Source organism: Blennius ocellaris (assembly GCF_963422515.1).
Source record: "Blennius ocellaris genome assembly, chromosome: 4".
NCBI lineage: Eukaryota > Metazoa > Chordata > Actinopteri > Blenniiformes > Blenniidae > Blennius > Blennius ocellaris.
In genome coordinates this window covers 428,639-446,138 of record NC_137653.1, presented here as the reverse complement: position 1 = coordinate 446,138, position 17,500 = coordinate 428,639, and the positions used below count along the sequence as shown (strand labels likewise).

The following is a 17,500-nucleotide window of genomic DNA, read 5'->3' as shown; positions in this document are numbered from 1 at the left end:
TGTGCCAGGTGATGTCATCAGGAGTCCAGACCTATAAAGTCAGAATTCTGGTGAATTCCAGTTATGATCATTTCTACTCTGCACATTTTCATTTATATATTTATTTTTAAATGTCCAGCAACTGTCAGGAACCTTCACTCGTTTTAATTCAGTTGATTTTCTCCTCCTCGTTCCGTCCTCAAGGTCAAAAGCACCGGAGTGTCCGAAGGGCTGCGCTCTACCGAGTGTAGCTCTAGTTTAACAGGCGCTCCACCGAGTGTAGCTCTAGTTTAACAGGTGCTCTACCGAGTGTAGCTCTAGTTTAACAGGCGCTCTACCGAGTGTAGCTCTGGTTTAACAGGTGCTCTACCGAGTGTAGCTCTAGTTTAACAGGTGCTCTACCGAGTGTAGCTCTAGTTTAACAGGCGCTCTACCGAGTGTAGCTCTAGTTTAACAGGCGCTCCACCGAGTGTAGCTCTAGTTTAACAGGCGCTCTACCGAGTGTAGCTCTAGTTTAACGGGCGCTCTACCGAGTGTAGCTCTGGTTTAACAGGCGCTCTACCGAGTGTAGCTCTAGTTTAACAGGCGCTCTACCGAGTGTAGCTCTAGTTTAACAGGCGCTCCACCGAGTGTAGCTCTAGTTTAACAGGCGCTCTACCGAGTGTAGCTCTGGTTTAACGGGCGCTCTACCGAGTGTAGCTCTAGTTTAACAGGCGCTCTACCGAGTGTAGCTCTAGTTTAACAGGCGCTCCACCGAGTGTAGCTCTAGTTTAACAGGCGCTCCACCGAGTGTAGCTCTAGTTTAACAGGCGCTCTACCGAGTGTAGCTCTGGTTTAACGGGCGCTCTACCGAGTGTAGCTCTAGTTTAACAGGCGCTCTACCGAGTGTAGCTCTAGTTTAACAGGTGCTCTACCGAGTGTAGCTCTAGTTTAACGGGCGCTCTACCGAGTGTAGCTCTGGTTTAACAGGTGCTCTACCGAGTGTAGCTCTAGTTTAACAGGCGCTCCACCGAGTGTAGCTCTAGTTTAACAGGCGCTCTACCGAGTGTAGCTCTGGTTTAACGGGCGCTCTACCGAGTGTAGCTCTAGTTTAACGGGTGCTCTACCGAGTGTAGCTCTAGTTTAACAGGCGCTCTACCGAGTGTAGCTCTAGTTTAACAGGCGCTCTACCGAGTGTAGCTCTAGTTTAACAGGCGCTCCACCGAGTGTAGCTCTAGTTTAACGGGCGCTCTACCGAGTGTAGCTCTAGTTTAACAGGCGCTCTACCGAGTGTAGCTCTAGTTTAAAAGGCGCTCTACCGAGTGTAGCTCTAGTTTAATGGGCGCTCTACCGAGTGTAGCTCTAGTTTAACAGGCGCTCTACCGAGTGTAGCTCTAGTTTAACAGGCGCTCTACCGAGTGTAGCTCTAGTTTACTTATTTGTTAGCCTCCATACTTCTCTACTTATATATATTTACTAATACTGAATTAGTCATTTATTTTACTCAGTCGCTCATTTATGTCGTCATTTATTTTAATCACTTATATATTTAGTCATTTACTTTACTGACTGACATCAATGTGTACATACTCAGTTTTTACATAGTACATACAGATTTTTTTTTACTATTTACCTTTTCACTCACTCACTCGCTCGCTTGCTCGCTCACTCGCTCGCCCAGGAAGCCCCATCAGAGTACTTCAGTCCTTCCGTTCTGAAGTTCCAGGCTGAAACTGATAGTTTGTCAATCAGGGATTATATTTATCTGCTTCCCTCACAAAGTCCTGTCACTCCTTTCATTTCTTTTCTGTCACTCATTTTCAGAGAGTAGGTGTTATTTCTTTTTTTTCTCTCTCTCTCTCTCTCATATTGGAACAAAACTGCTCATTTACATTTTAGAGGACTTGGCTGGTTTGTCGTAGTTTGATCCGGTGGATGAAAGTGTCTTTTCTCATTCGCCGCCTGTCGGATAATCCCGTCTCCTCTGAGCTGCACCTGTCCATCAAGGAAGACGTCTCTCCTCCGTCTCTTGTTCTCCGTCCGCCCCCTCTCTCTCTCTCTCTCTCTGCTGCTTCCAACCAGATGGACCCGGGCTCTGCTTTTGTTTTGAAATCTGTTTACACAACGTGTTCACGTGAAGACAGGAAGTGTGGACACGCCGTTCCAACGAGGCGTGAGGACCGACGTCGTGACTTGTATAGGTACTCCCGAGTACCGACTGTCGTGATTTTTATAGGTACCCCCGAATACCATCGTCGGGACTTTAATCGGTACTCCCGAATACCGACTGTCGTGACTTTTATAGGTACTCCCGAATACCGACTGTCGTGACTTTTATAGGTACTCCCGAATACCGACTGTCGTGACTTTTATAGGTACTCCCGAGTATCGACGTCGTGACTTTTATAGGTACTCCCGAGTACCGACGTCGTGACTTTTATAGGTACTCCCGAGTACCGACGTCGTGACTTTTATAGGTACTCCCGAGTACCGACGTCGTGACTTTTATAGGTACTCCCGAGTACCGACGTCGTGACTTTTATAGGTACTCCCGAGTACCGACGTCGTGACTTTTATAGGTACTCCCGAGTACCGACGTCGTGACTTTTATAGGTACTCCCGAGTACCGACGTCGTGACTTTTATAGGTACTCCCGAGTATCGACGTCGTGACTTTTATAGGTACTCCCGAGTACCGACGTCGTGTCTTTTATAGGTACTCCCGAGTATCGACGTCGTGACTTTTATAGGTACTCCCGAGTACTGATGTCGTGTCTTTTATAGGTACTCCCGAGTACCGACGTCGTGACTTTTATAGGTACTCCCGAGTATCGACGTCGTGACTTTTATAGGTACTCCCGAGTACCGACGTCGTGTCTTTTATAGGTACTCCCGAGTATCGACGTCGTGACTTTTATAGGTACTCCCGAGTACTGATGTCGTGACTTTTATAGGTACTCCCGAGTATCGACGTCGTGACTTTTATAGGTACTCCCGAGTACTGATGTCGTGTCTTTTATAGGTACTCCCGAGTACTGATGTCGTGTCTTTTATAGGTACTCCCGAGTATCGACGTCGTGACTTTTATAGGTACTCCCGAGTACTAATGTCGTGTCTTTTATAGGTACTCCCGAGTATCGATGTCGTGACTTTTATAGGTACTCCCGAGTATCGATGTCGTGTCTTTTATAGGTACTCCCGAGTATCGATGTCGTGTCTTTTATAGGTACTCCCGAGTACCGACGTCGTGACTTTTATAGGTACTCCCGAGTATCGATGTCGTGACTTTTATAGGTACTCCCGAGTATCGATGTCGTGACTTTTATAGGTACTCCCGAGTATCGATGTCGTGTCTTTTATAGGTACTCCCGAGTATCGATGTCGTGTCTTTTATAGGTACTCCCGAGTACCGACGTCGTGATTTTTATAGGTACCCCCGAATACCGACGTCGTGACTTTTATAGGTACTCCCGAGTACCGACGTCGTGACTTTTATAGGTACTCCCGAGTATCGATGTCGTGACTTTTATAGGTACTCCCGAGTATCGATGTCGTGTCTTTTATAGGTACTCCCGAGTATCGATGTCGTGTCTTTTATAGGTACTCCCGAGTACCGACGTCGTGTCTTTTATAGGTACTCCCGAGTACCGACGTTGTAACTTTTATAGGTACTCCCGAATACCGACGTCGTGACTTTTATAGGTACTCCCGAGTACCGACGTAACTTTTATAGGTACTCCCGAATACTGACGTTGGGACTTTTATAGGTACTGTTGTGTGATTCCATTGCAAAAACAAACAAACAAACAGCACCCACTAGTGGTCCAACACTCTCACTACGCCCTTTTCAGCGTCTCTGCCGTTTCCATAGAAACAGACATCCTGTTTGACAACGTTGCTGTGTAAACGCAGAGCGATGTGTTTTCACTGCTTCCCTGCACTTCCACTGCTCGATCGTTTTCTCCGTATCGTCTTAACCCTTCGTCTCTTCTCGTCTTTCCTCACACACTCGCTTTCTTCACCTCCATTTGGCGTTTTTTTTTATTTCTCACTCGTGTCTCCTTTGTCCTCAACACCTGACGTCTCCTTTCATCTCCTCCGTTTACCTTCCTGCTCCTTTCAAGGTCTGTTTCATTCTCTCCCACTCCTTTTTCCTTCTTCCCTCTCTCGCTTCCTTCCATTCCCCTTCTCTCTCTCCCTCTCTCTCTCTCTCTCTCTCCCTCCCTCCCTCCTCTGGGGGGGAATCAGTCTGATGTCAGTCTCTCATCTCTCATCATCGTGCCAATTAGTCGACGCCATGCACAATGAAAATACTCACCAACGGCCATCTTGACGTCTCTCTCGATGTCATGTGATCTCACACACACACACACACACACACACACACACACACACACACACACACACACACACACACGCCACCCACACTGAAGTCAAACACACACACAGACGAGAATGAAGCGCCTGCGGCTGTAAGTAAGAGAAAGTAAGTGTGTGAGTGATTTGGGACTGTGGGAAGAGGAAAGATGGTGGGAGGGAGGATGAAAGTGTGAAAAGAGAGAGAGAGAGAGAGACATTAAAGGAGGTGTGTGACCGGAGGCGAAGACGGACGCCGGTGGGGATGGAGAGAAGAACGAGGGAGAGGAGAGGAAAGAAAGGAAAGGAGAGATGTTTTGCTGGGCCGTGGCTCAACAGGAAGTGGAACTTTATGAAAACACTCCGACTTGGTCGTTGTGTGAACCGAAGGGAAGCAACACTTTCTGGAAACGCTGCAACTGCATCTGAGCGCCGCAGCCGTCGTGACTCGTTGTTCTGCACATGCTCAGTAGAGCCAATCAGAACAACGTTTCCTGTCACGAACTCCCAGTCCATACTTTTATTTTGACAGTCACCGTAATAACAATCCCACTTGGTACTTTTATTGTGACAGTCACCGTAATAACAATCCAACTTGGTACTTTTATTGTGACAGTCACCGTAATAACAATCCAACTTGGTACTTTTATTTTGACAGTCACCGTAATAACAATCCAACTTGGTGGTTTTATTTTGACAGTCACCATAAGAACGATCCAAATTGGTACTTTTATTGTGACAGTCACCGTCATAACAATCCAACTTGGTACTTTTATTGTGACAGTCATCGTAATAACAATCCAAATTGGTACTTTTATTTTGACAGTCACTGTAATAACAATCCAACTTGGTGGTTTTATTTTGACAGTCACCGTAAGAACGATCCAAATTGGTACTTTTATTTTGACAGCCACCATAATAACAATCCATCTTGGTACTTTTATTTTGACAGTCACCGTAATAACAATCCAACTTGGTGGTTTTATTTTGACAGTCACCATAAGAACGATCCAAATTGGTACTTTTATTGTGACAGTCGCCGTCATAACAATCCAACTTGGTACTTTTATTGTGACAGTCACCGTAATAACAATCCAACTTGGTACTTTTATTGTGACAGTCACCGTAATAACAATCCAACTTGGTACTTTTATTGTGACAGTCACCGTAATAACAATCCAACTTGGTACTTTTATTGTGACAGTCACTGTAATAACAATCCAAATTGGTACTTTTATTTTGACAGTCACTGTCATAACAATCCAAATTGGTACTTTTATTTTGACAGTCACCGTAAGAACGATCCAAATTGGTACTTTTATTTTGACAGCCACCATAATAACAATCCATCTTGGTACTTTTATTGTGACAGTCACCGTAATAACAATGCAACTTGATGGTCTGTCCACTAGAACGTTCTCCCAGTGTTTATGTTTAGAGTTCATTGTTCTCTGGTGTGTGTGTGTGTGTGTGTGTGTGTGTGTGTGTGTGTGTGTGTGTGTGTGTGTGTGTGTGTGTGTGTGTGTGTGTGTGTGTGTGTGTGTGTGTGTGTGCGTGCGTGCGTGCGTGCGTGCGTGCGTGCGTGCGTGCGTGCGTGCGTGCGTGCGTGCGTGCGGTTCCTAAAACAAGCAGTGCCCCCTAGTGGCCCGGCATGGTAACTCCATCACCTCCAGTGTTTCTGACGTAGTTTTCGCTGTTTCAAACTGGAAGCTTGTGTGAAATAGAAGCGTTTCCTCCAGAGTGGTTGTTGGTCAACGACGCCTCCGTCTGAACTCGTTGTCTTCGGCGAGACGGCGGCGTTTTGTAACGAGCAGAAACGGTTTCAGGGTGAATTTACTGCAGACGTTGAGAGAGAGAGAGCGTCGCCCGTCCAGCTCTCCAAGGATAAATGGAGAAAATAGAGAGGGAACTCACGGCCCAACGGCCAAATCAGAAGTTTTTAGAGTTGAAGGGGGGGGTGGGGGGGGGAGGGGGGGGGGGGGGTGGGGGGGGGGAGGAGGAATCGTCGGAGGGGAAAGACGAGGCGAGGAGGAAGAGAAATGGGGCGAGAAATGGCAGGAAACAAAAGGAAAGTGTGACACACATGGAGAAACATGCCCTTCTGCAGCCACACGCCTCCTGACAAGCAGAACGCCTCGGGGGGGTTGGACACACACACACACACACACACACACACACACACACACACACACACACACACACACACACACACACACACACACACACACACGAGTCATCAGAGCATCTTGACTGACAGCGACTGTCAGTCAAGATGCTCTGATGACTCGTGTGTGTGTGTGTGTGTGTGTGTGTGTGTGTGTGTGTGTGTGTGTGTGTGTGTGTGTGTGTGTGTGTGTGTGTGTGTGTGTGTGTGTGTGTGTGTGTGTGTGTGTGTGTGTGTGTGTGTGTGTGTGTGTGTGTGTGTGTTATATATGCCTGGCGGAACCTGAACCTCCACAGAAACTCGTCCCATAAGGATAAAACGTAAAATACCCAATTTCGCAGGTAAATCTGAAAAAAACCCAATAAGACATATTTAATCATTTATCTTAATATAATAGTTCTAACATGTTTGACTGACTTGAACATGAAACAGGTTGAAGCAAAAGAAAATGAGACATTATTTATAGAGCAGGAGCCGAATTTAGTAAGAAATATAACGTCTCATTATATTGTTCTGCTTTCATTACAATGGAATAGAATAGAACCACCAAGTTGGATTGTTATTACGGTGACTGTCACAATAAAACCACCAAGTTGAATTTTTAATTACGGCGACTGTCACAATAAAACCACCAAGTTGGATTGTTATTATGGTGACTGTCACAATAAAACCACCAAGTTGGATTGTTATTACGTGACTGTCACAATAAAACCACCAAGTTGGGTTGTTATTACGGTGACTGTCACAATAAGACCACCAAGTTGAATTTTTAATTACGGCGACTGTCACAATAAAACCACCAAGTTGGATTGTTATTACGGTGACTGTCACAATAAAACCACCAAGTTGGGTTGTTATTACGGTGACTGTCACAATAAAACCACCAAGTTGGATTGTTATTACAGTGACTGTCACAATAAAACCACCAAGTTGGATTGTTATTACGGTGACTGTCACAATAAAACCACCAAGTTGGGTTGTTATTACGGTGACTGTCACAATAAAACCACCAAGTTGGATTGTTATTACGGTGACTGTCACAATAAAACCACCAAGTTGGATTGTTATTACGGTGACTGTCACAATAAAACCACCAAGTTGGGTTGTTATTACGGTTATTGTCAAAATAAAACCACCAAGTTGGGTTGTTATTACGGTGACTGTCACAATAAAACCACCAAGTTGGATTGTTATTACGGTGACTGTCACAATAAAACCACCAAGTTGGATTGTTATTACGGTGACTGTCACAATAAAACCACCAAGTTGGGTTGTTATTACGGTGACTGTCACAATAAAACCACCAAGTTGGATTGTTATTACGGTGACTGTCACAATAAAACCACCAAGTTGGATTGTTATTACGGTGACTGTCACAATAAAACCACCAAGTTGGGTTGTTATTACGGTTATTGTCAAAATAAAACCACCAAGTTGGGTTGTTATTACGGTGACTGTCACAATAAAACCACCAAGTTGAATTTTTAATTACGGCGACTGTCACAATAAAACCACCAAGTTGGATTTTTAATTACGGTGACTGTCACAATAAAACCACCAAGTTGGATTGTTATTACGGTGACTGTCACAATAAAACCACCAAGTTGGGTTGTTATTACGGTGACTGTCACAATAAAACCACCAAGTTGGGTTGTTATTACGGTGACTGTCACAATAAAACCACCAAGTTGGGTTGTTATTACGGTGACTGTCACAATAAAACCACCAAGTTGGATTGTTATTACGGTGACTGTCACAATAAAACCACCAAGTTGGATTGTTATTACGGTGACTGTCACAATAAAACCACCAAGTTGGGTTGTTATTACGGTGACTGTCACAATAAAACCACCAAGTTGGATTGTTATTACGGTGACTGTCACAATAAAACCACCAAGTTGGATTGTTATTACGGCGACTGTCACAATAAAACCACCAAGTTGAATTTTTAATTACGGTGACTGTCACAATAAAACCACCAAGTTGGATTGTAATTACGGTGACTGTCACAATAAAACCACCAAGTTGGGTTGTTATTACAGTGACTGTCACAATAAAACCACCAAGTTGGGTTGTTATTACGGTGACTGTCACAATAAAACCACCAAGTTGGATTGTTATTACGGTGACTGTCACAATAAAACCACCAAGTTGGATTGTTATTACGGCGACTGTCACAATAAAACCACCAAGTTGAATTTTTAATTACGGTGACTGTCACAATAAAACCACCAAGTTGGATTTTTTATTACGATGACTGTCACAATAAAACCACCAAGTTGGATTGTTATTACGGTGACTGTCACAATAAAACCAAGTTGGATTGTTTTTACGGTGACTGTCAAAATAAAACCAAGTTGGATTGTTATTACGGTGACTGTCAAAATAAAGGTACCAAGTTTTCAGTGTTCATTAGAAATGGTGTTTCCGGGGCTTGAGAAGACGATCAGGCATGACGTAGTAAAACTTCTAGTAAAACATAATCAAAGTAAAAACAAGTTCCAAAATAAAAGTCTTGTCTTCAATAAGTCAGTCCGTCGTCCGTCTATCTGTCCATGTGTCCGTCCTGCAGGGGACAGTCCTGTCCACGTCTCAGGGTGGACTGATGTCATGGTGGAGATTGTTTTCTTTTTCTTTCTTTTCTTTCTTTTCTTTCTTTTCTTTCTTTTCTTTTCTTTTCTTTCTTTTCTTTTCTTTCTTGCTGCTCAAGAGTTTCACATAAAAACAAAAGTTACCTCACAAGACACACCGAGAACCTTCAGGAGCCAATCAGGGGGGTTCTCATGGTCAATCAAGAACTCTGAGGACCTCACTGTGATTGGAGAGAGAGAGGGGGGAGGGAGGGGGGAGAGAGAGTGGAGGGGGAGAGAGAGACACAGAGAGAGAGAGAGAGAGAGAGAGAGAGAGAGAGAGAGAGGTCTCTCACCCACACAGCAGCTGCGTCTCTCACACACACTTAGTAGTCCTGTCAGGTTGGACCAAGTTAACTACTACACACACACACACACACACACACACACACACACACACACACACACACTGTCTCCAGTGTCTCCACCCCCCCCCCCCCCCCCCCCTCCCCCCCCAGCCTGTCTGCACAGAGCCAAGGCAATAAATTGGCCTTACATTTGTTCAGGTTGCGTCTCGCGGCCCCCCGAGGATGAAGCCATTAGCATTAGCCATTAGCATTAGCCATTAGCATGAGCCGCGGTTCCTGCACTTCCAGAACCGACGGGTCGTACAGGGGAACACGAGTCAGGGAGCTGGTTCTGTCCCCTGGAGGACGTCTGGAGGACACGACGTCCTCTTCTCGCTCCGACGGGAGGAAAATTAATTCATTAATTCATTAATTATTATTATTATTATAAATGTTATTATTATTAGTAGTAGTATTAATGTTATTATTATTATTATTATTATTAATAATAGTAGTAGTAATATTAGTATTATTAATGTATTAATTATTATTATTTATTATTATTACTAGTAGTAGTATTAATGTATTCCTTATTATTATTATTATTATGATTATATTCCAAATTGTTGAACTCCAAGGTTAAACATTTTTTTTTCTTAGTTAAAACTAAAAAGACTATTTCACCACACAAGCAGTAATTACAGCAGAACAATGTACTCGGATAACGACGTTTGAAAAGGTGTGGGAAGAAGTCAAACTTATTAAATCTCTTTCTCCATGAATAATGTGATTTTCTTTCATGTTAGTGAAAACACTTATTTAATATTCAACTCATCTCAGGATGTTACAACTATTATATTAACACAAATTATTTGATTAAAGGTGTCAAGGACTTACTTTTTTTAAATATAATACAATTGTTAGACCATATCCAATCATACATACATAAATTAAGTCTAAATGTAAACAATTTATGTGCATATAAATATGCAAAAATGACTCCAATCTCCACAGTGACTTTTCAAAAGTTCCGCCAGCCACGCAGGAGCTTCCGACTCTCAAGTTGTTGCTGTTTCCTTTCCTTTAGCATAATTGAGGTTATAGATAATATCTCTGTGTGCTATTTCTAGATTAAGCTGACATTAATTCCAGCAGAGAGAGAAAAGCGCTCATGACTAATTGTGTTTACTTTTATCAGTAATAAGTGAAAATAATGGAACTTGACTCTTTAGCAAGTGATTAGCTCTCGTGCATTAATTGCTATTTTCCTATTTCTCACATTTATTGAAGAGGACGTACTTAAACACACTCTCCAGTCTGACTGTCGGTCTGGTGATGAAGACTAATGGTTTCTGGGAAACAAGTCATACTACTGGATGAATCTGTGGAGGGAATTATGAACACATTAATCTCAATCAACGCACGGCCGCGTTTACATCAAACCTAGTTTTTCAGCTCCTGAAAAGGTCGAGGGTCACCGTGCGACATTCTGAGAGGAACGGCTCTTCACCGGGGAGTTCTATCTTCGTCCACGAGTTGAATGAGTGAATGAATGAATGAATGAATGACATTTATTGTCATTGTAACAGGTACAACGGAATTACTTAGAAGTTTGGGGGGAAGAAGGACAACAAGAGGCACATTGAAGCATCAGACAGTTTACAACAAATCTCACAACATATCTCACAACATATCTCACAACATATCTCAACATATCTCAACATATCTCACAACATATCTCAACAACATATCACAACATATATCAACAACATATCTCACAACATATCTCAACAACATATCTCACAACGTATCACAACATATCTCACAACATATCTCACAACATATCTCAACAACATATCTCAACAACATATCACAACATATATCAACAACATATCTCACAACATATCTCAACAACATATCTCACAACATATCTCACAACATATCTCACAACATATCTCAACAACATATCTCAACAACATATCTCAACAACATATCTCAACAACGTATCTCAACAATGTATCAACAACGTATCTCAACAACATATCTCACAACATATCTCACAACATATCTCACAACGTATCTCAACAACATATCTCACAACATATCTCAACATATCTCAACAACATATCTCAACAACGTATCTCACAACATATCTCAACATATCTCAACAACATACCTCAACAACATATCTCACAACATATCTCACAACATATCTCAACAACGTATCTCAACAACGTATCTCAACAACGTATCTCAACAACGTATCTCACAACGTATCTCAACAACATATCTCTCAACATATCTCAACAACATATCTCAACAACGTATCTCACAACATATCTCAACAACATATCTCAACAACATATATCACAACATATCTCAACAACGTATCTCACAACACATCTCAACAACATATATCACAACATATCTCAACAACATATATCACAACATATCTCAACAACGTATCTCAACAACGTATCTCAACAACGTATCAACAACGTATCTCAACAACATATCTCACAACATATCTCACAACATATCTCAACAACATATATCACAACATATCTCAACAACGTATCTCAACAACGTATCTCAACAATGTATCAACAACGTATCTCAACAACATATCTCACAACATATCTCACAACATATCTCACAACGTATCTCAACAACGTATCTCAACAACGTATCTCACAACATATCTCAACATATCTCAACAACATATCTCAACAACATATATCACAACATATCTCAACAACATATCTCAACAACGTATCTCACAACATATCTCAACAACATATCTCAACAACATATCTCACAACATATCTCACAACATATCTCAACAACGTATCTCAACAACGTATCTAAACAACGTATCTCAACAACGTATCTCAACAACATATCTCACAACATATCTCAACAACATATCTCAACAACGTATCTCAACAACGTATCTCAACAACATATCTCAACAATGTATCTCACAACATATCTCAACAATGTATCTCAACAACGTATCTCAACAACATATCTCAACAATGTATCTCACAACATATCTCAACAATGTATCTCACAACATATCTCAACAACATATCTCACAACATATCTCAACAACATATCTCAACAACATATCTCAACAATGTATCTCACAACATATCTCAACAATGTATCTCAACAACGTATCTCAACAACGTATCTCACAACATATCTCAACAATGTATCTCAACAACGTATCTCAACAACATATCTCAACAATGTATCTCACAACATATCTCAACAATGTATCTCACAACATATCTCAACAACATATCTCACAACATATCTCAACAACATATCTCAACAACATATCTCAACAATGTATCTCACAACATATCTCAACAATGTATCTCAACAACGTATCTCAACAACATATCTCAACAACATATCTCAACAATGTATCTCAACAACATATCTCAACAACATATCTCAACGTACCATTTGAAATCAAATCTATTGGTTTGCATGTTTCACATTAAATCCAAACTATTTCAGTTTCTCTAATTCATTCTCACTTTTCTGGGGTTTATTTTTTCATTCAAATTCACTATTTTGATTCCATTTAATTTATTTTTCTGCGCCGGCGCCTGGAGAGCTCAGAGCTCAGAGACACACTCAGGTAGAAGCGGCGGGAGTTTTCCCAAATCCTCCTGATTCCCAATGAAAACCATCGATTTATTTCCCTCTGATTGTTTCTCCGTTGATTAAAAAGGTGAAAAGAGGAAGGAGTTGGAAACCAAAGTTAAAACAAGAAGCGTGTGTTTTGTCCCGTGTGCGTGCGGAGCGATGGTGACGGAGCGATGGTGACGGAGCTATGGTGACGGAGCTATGGTGACGGAGCGATGGTGACGGAGCTATGGTGACGGAGCGATGGTGACGGAGCTATGGTGACGGAGCTATGGTGACGGAGCGATGGTGACGGAGCGATGGTGACGGAGCTATGGTGACGGAGCTATGGTGACGGAGCGATGGTGACGGAGCTATGGTGACGGAGCTATGGTGACGGAGCGATGGTGACGGAGCTATGGTGACGGAGCTATGGTGACGGAGCGATGGTGACGGAGCGATGGTGACGGAGCGATGGTGACGGAGCTATGGTGACGGAGCGATGGTGACGGAGCTATGGTGACGGAGCGATGGTGACGGAGCTATGGTGACGGAGCGATGGTGACGGAGCGATGGTGACGGAGCTATGGTGACGGAGCGATGGTGACGGAGCTATGGTGACGGAGCGATGATGACGGAGCGATGGTGACGGAGCGATGGTGATGGATGTACTTAGCGTCAGCGGCTGCAGCCGCTCGATGGCCGCGTCAATAAGCTGCTTGTATTTGTGTGATTTGAGACGAATCAAGCCGCGCAGTGTTTTGCAACAGAGGAGAGAATGAGAAAGCAATCACGTGGCGCTGTGGTCTCATTGATCAGCAGCACTAATGGCGTGTGGATGTTCGCTTTCACTCCACATTTCCAATGATTTAGCTTGTTTTAGCCCATTAACTGCAAATTGCAGACATTTTTTATTTATTTTGTTCCATTTCTTACAGACCAATAAGTGAATCTGCTGATTTGCTGGTTTTAAAGGGCCGACACTCAGACGCTCCCATCGCGTTCACATAATGTCTCTTGTTTCATTATTCCAGACTCAAAAAGTTCCACTTTGCGAGACCATTTTTAAAAACATTATTTTTTAATTTTTTATCCTTCTTCTAACAGGATCTTGAAACAGTCTCCGTACGTACGTACGTTCGTCCGTTTCGAACGTTTCTACCTATATCTCGGCAACCCCTGGGCCCACAGTGACCAAACTTCACATGTGGATACATCTCAGAGGGGGAAGGGATACTATGGTGACCTTGACCTAATTTGCATATTAAGTAGGTCACAGGGTCACAAAGTGCTTAAAAACACATTTTGGGCTCTGGAGGCCTAGGTTTTTGAGCTAGGGCTCTGAAATTTATACACACCTGCTAGTACTCTGGGGACACACTCCAGCATACCAAGTCACCTGACCTTGACCTTGACCTTGAAGATCGGTAGGGTCTGTATTTTCATATAAACATTTCTCCTCATTTCTCAGCAGTTCCTGGGCCCACAGTCACCAAACTTCACACATGGACACTCCACCTGGGGAGAAGGGGCACCATGGTGGCCAGGACCTAATTTGCATATCAGGTCACAGGGTCACTAAGTGCATAAAAACACCTTTTGGGCTCTGGAGACGTATTTTGACATAGCTTATGAAGAAGACCTTTCAGATTCTACATAATGATCTACTAGGACCCATGGAACACCCTCTAGTGTACCAAGTGTGCTGCCTTAGAGCTGCTTTGTGAGAAAATAGAAAGCCCTCCGGCGGGGGGATTAGCCCAGCAACGGCCTTCTTGTTTATTTCGGTGGTTTGGAGTTCCGCCGGCGTGGCGAACAGGCTTCAAAACCTCCTGGACTCCAGGGAACGACGTTTAAAAAGTGTAAAAACGCCGTCATCTCAGTGGCGTTTGGTGAAAATCCATTTTCCTTTTGTTCAGTTTAATTTCTTTTCTTCCGTTCGCGGGATTTGATTGCGAAACAACGACATTGTTTTGATGTTGCTTTGCTTTTTTTTTTATCCCAGAACTACAACAATGGCTTGTCGCTTTCGGGTTTAATTGACTTTTCTTGATGTTTCACTTTACGTCTTTAGTCACAGCAACGACCTGCACTGTTCATGTGAAACGCTCTTCTGCACATGCTCAGTAGCCCTGACTCCTGGGACATGTGACCTGCGTCGGTTTCTGAACGTCGCCACTTCGTGAAACTTTCTTTTTGTTGTCGTGGAAACGTGGCCTGAGATGCAGTGTGGTGAATCTCCTGGGGGGGGGGGGGGGGGGTTCGGGTGGGGGGGGGGGGGGGGGGGGGGACCAGTGGACCCGCATCAGTAATCTGAGACCTTTGGACCTTTTCGCTTGGACGACCTTCAGCTGGTGACTTCTGCAGGCAGCGACCTCGAGTAATTCAACGTACATGACTTCTCCTCCAGCATGGCGGTCCCGCCGCCGGCCGTTGACGGAGAATGAAATGATTCCTGTGATTGTTTTCAGGAGAACCTCCGGTGGAATGTCGTGACGTGTTCCTGAAGGGTTCCTTCTTTCTCACCGTCCGTCTTTCTGTCTTTTCTGTCCTCAGGAAACCAAAATCAACTGCGTCCGCCTGGCGAACAAAGGGTATGAGCATTGATCCCCACACGACCCTTGTTCTTTATCATTTATTTTCCAGATATTTCCAGAGTAGTGTGATTACTCAGCCCCCCCCCCCCCCCGTAGAGGAGGTGTGTTACCTGAGAGAACTCACACACACACTGAGTTCCAGCCCAACGTCGAACCATGTGACCCTGCATGACCTGGTGGCGTGGCATCCTCTCCTCTCCTCTCCTCTCTCCTCCTCCTCCTCCCATCATTTACTTTCATTCTCTCCATACGGAGCCTCTTCACCTCCTCCCTCTGAAGCTCTCCGTCATCCCATCGCTCCGTTTTGCTTTCCCTCACGTCTCCCTCCGTCATTTGCGGCTCACCTCTCATCCGTGCGCCAGGCAATGTGCTTTTTAACGCTTTTCAGCTTGATATTGATTTACTTTTCTTCTCCTCCATTGTGTTTCTTCATCTGCATTGATTTCATTCCTCCACGCCTCCCTTTTCTCTCGCGCTCGCTTATTATTTCTTCTATTATGGTGTCGCTCATTTGTGCACATTTCTCTTTTTCTTTCATGCCATTCTAATTTTCCAGCTCTACCTGTTTCTTTTGGGGTTTTTTATTTTCCCCCCCCCCCCCCCGTCTTTCTGAGTGGGACGTCATGTGGGTGGCGGCGTTCTGTCTGTCTGCATGCACGTGTGCTTGGGAAAAGACATGCTTTTAACTTTGTGGCTGTCTTTCATAATACAAAAATGCAGATTTTTTTTCTTTCTTTTCTTTTTTTTTTTTTTTTTTTTTTTTCTAATTACGTTGCAGAAGAGAAATTCTCCTTATGTAAATGTTCTCTTTCAAACTTTCTGTTATGTGGGCAGTGTTCAGAGGGCAATGCAGATGGCTCATTTTTTATTTTGCAAACGCCTCTGACTAATTTCGCTGCGATACCTGCGATCCACTCGCGCTTCAGTTTGTTCCAATCAGGGAAATCAGAGCTACACTTGTTTTATTCAGTTTAAAAAGAAAAGAGAAAAATGCATTTGGGCAGAATTAAGACTTATATAAGCGTTTGTCAGTGGCGGAGAATCTGAGTATAATTCAGCCTGACTGAGCCAAAGAACTGTTTAATGAAAGCTGCAGCGCGACGCGACGCTCGTCCTCTACGGTCACAGTACAACACAACCTCTTCTAGCCAATCACACAAACCCTGGAGGTTTGGTGTGGTGGCCGCGGCCCGGCGGGACGCGTTTCGTCACTGCAGCAGGACGACGCCACATCGCGTTAGGAAGAGGCTAAACGAGTACCGTATTATCTGGACTAGAAGTCCCTGTGGGACAAATCACAACCATATTAAATGGGTCATATTATGCAAAAATTACACTTTCCAACAGTTAGAATCGTCTCCAGACCTGAACGACGCCCCAGAAGTGTAGAAAGTGTGTCTCCTCTCTCTCTCTCTCTCTCTCTCTCTCTCTCTCTCTCTCCTCTCTCTCTCTCTCTCTCTCTCTCATCTCTCTCCTCTCTCTCTCTCTCTCTCTCTCTCTCTCTCTCTCTCTCTCCTCTCTCTCTCTCTCTCTCTCTCTCTCTCTCTCTCTCTCTCTCTCTCTCAAAAAGTGTGTTTCTCCAATCACAAATCAAACCCTATATGATGTCTTCGGGGGTTCAGCCAATCACAATCAAGGTCGGCTCCTCCCCCCTTTGACTCCTCCCACAATCAGGCAGCTCTGCTCTGGCACATGGCGCCACGAGAGGACGTACTTCCTCCATCTTCCCATAGCTGGCGTGTCTGTGGGCGGAGCCAGTCCAGCTCACACAGACACAGCAGATTGTGGATGCAGCTCCTAGGATCTGATGTTCTAATGGAGGAGAATGAAGGAGGAGAAAATAAAGTGAGAATAGCAGGGTTCTGGA

General features: G+C 43.7%; 1 protein-coding gene across 1 annotated transcript in view; it reads left to right on the top strand.

Moving 5' to 3' along the window:
- The window catches only part of ptprt (protein tyrosine phosphatase receptor type T), a gene marked incomplete at both ends in the record, with an annotated part of 294,857 nt that overhangs the window by 163,362 nt on the left and 113,995 nt on the right, over window positions 1-17,500 (top strand). Inside the window, 1 exon segment of the mRNA XM_080495323.1 lies at window positions 15,593-15,630. Coding sequence (XP_080351449.1) covers window positions 15,593-15,630 — 38 coding nt within the window.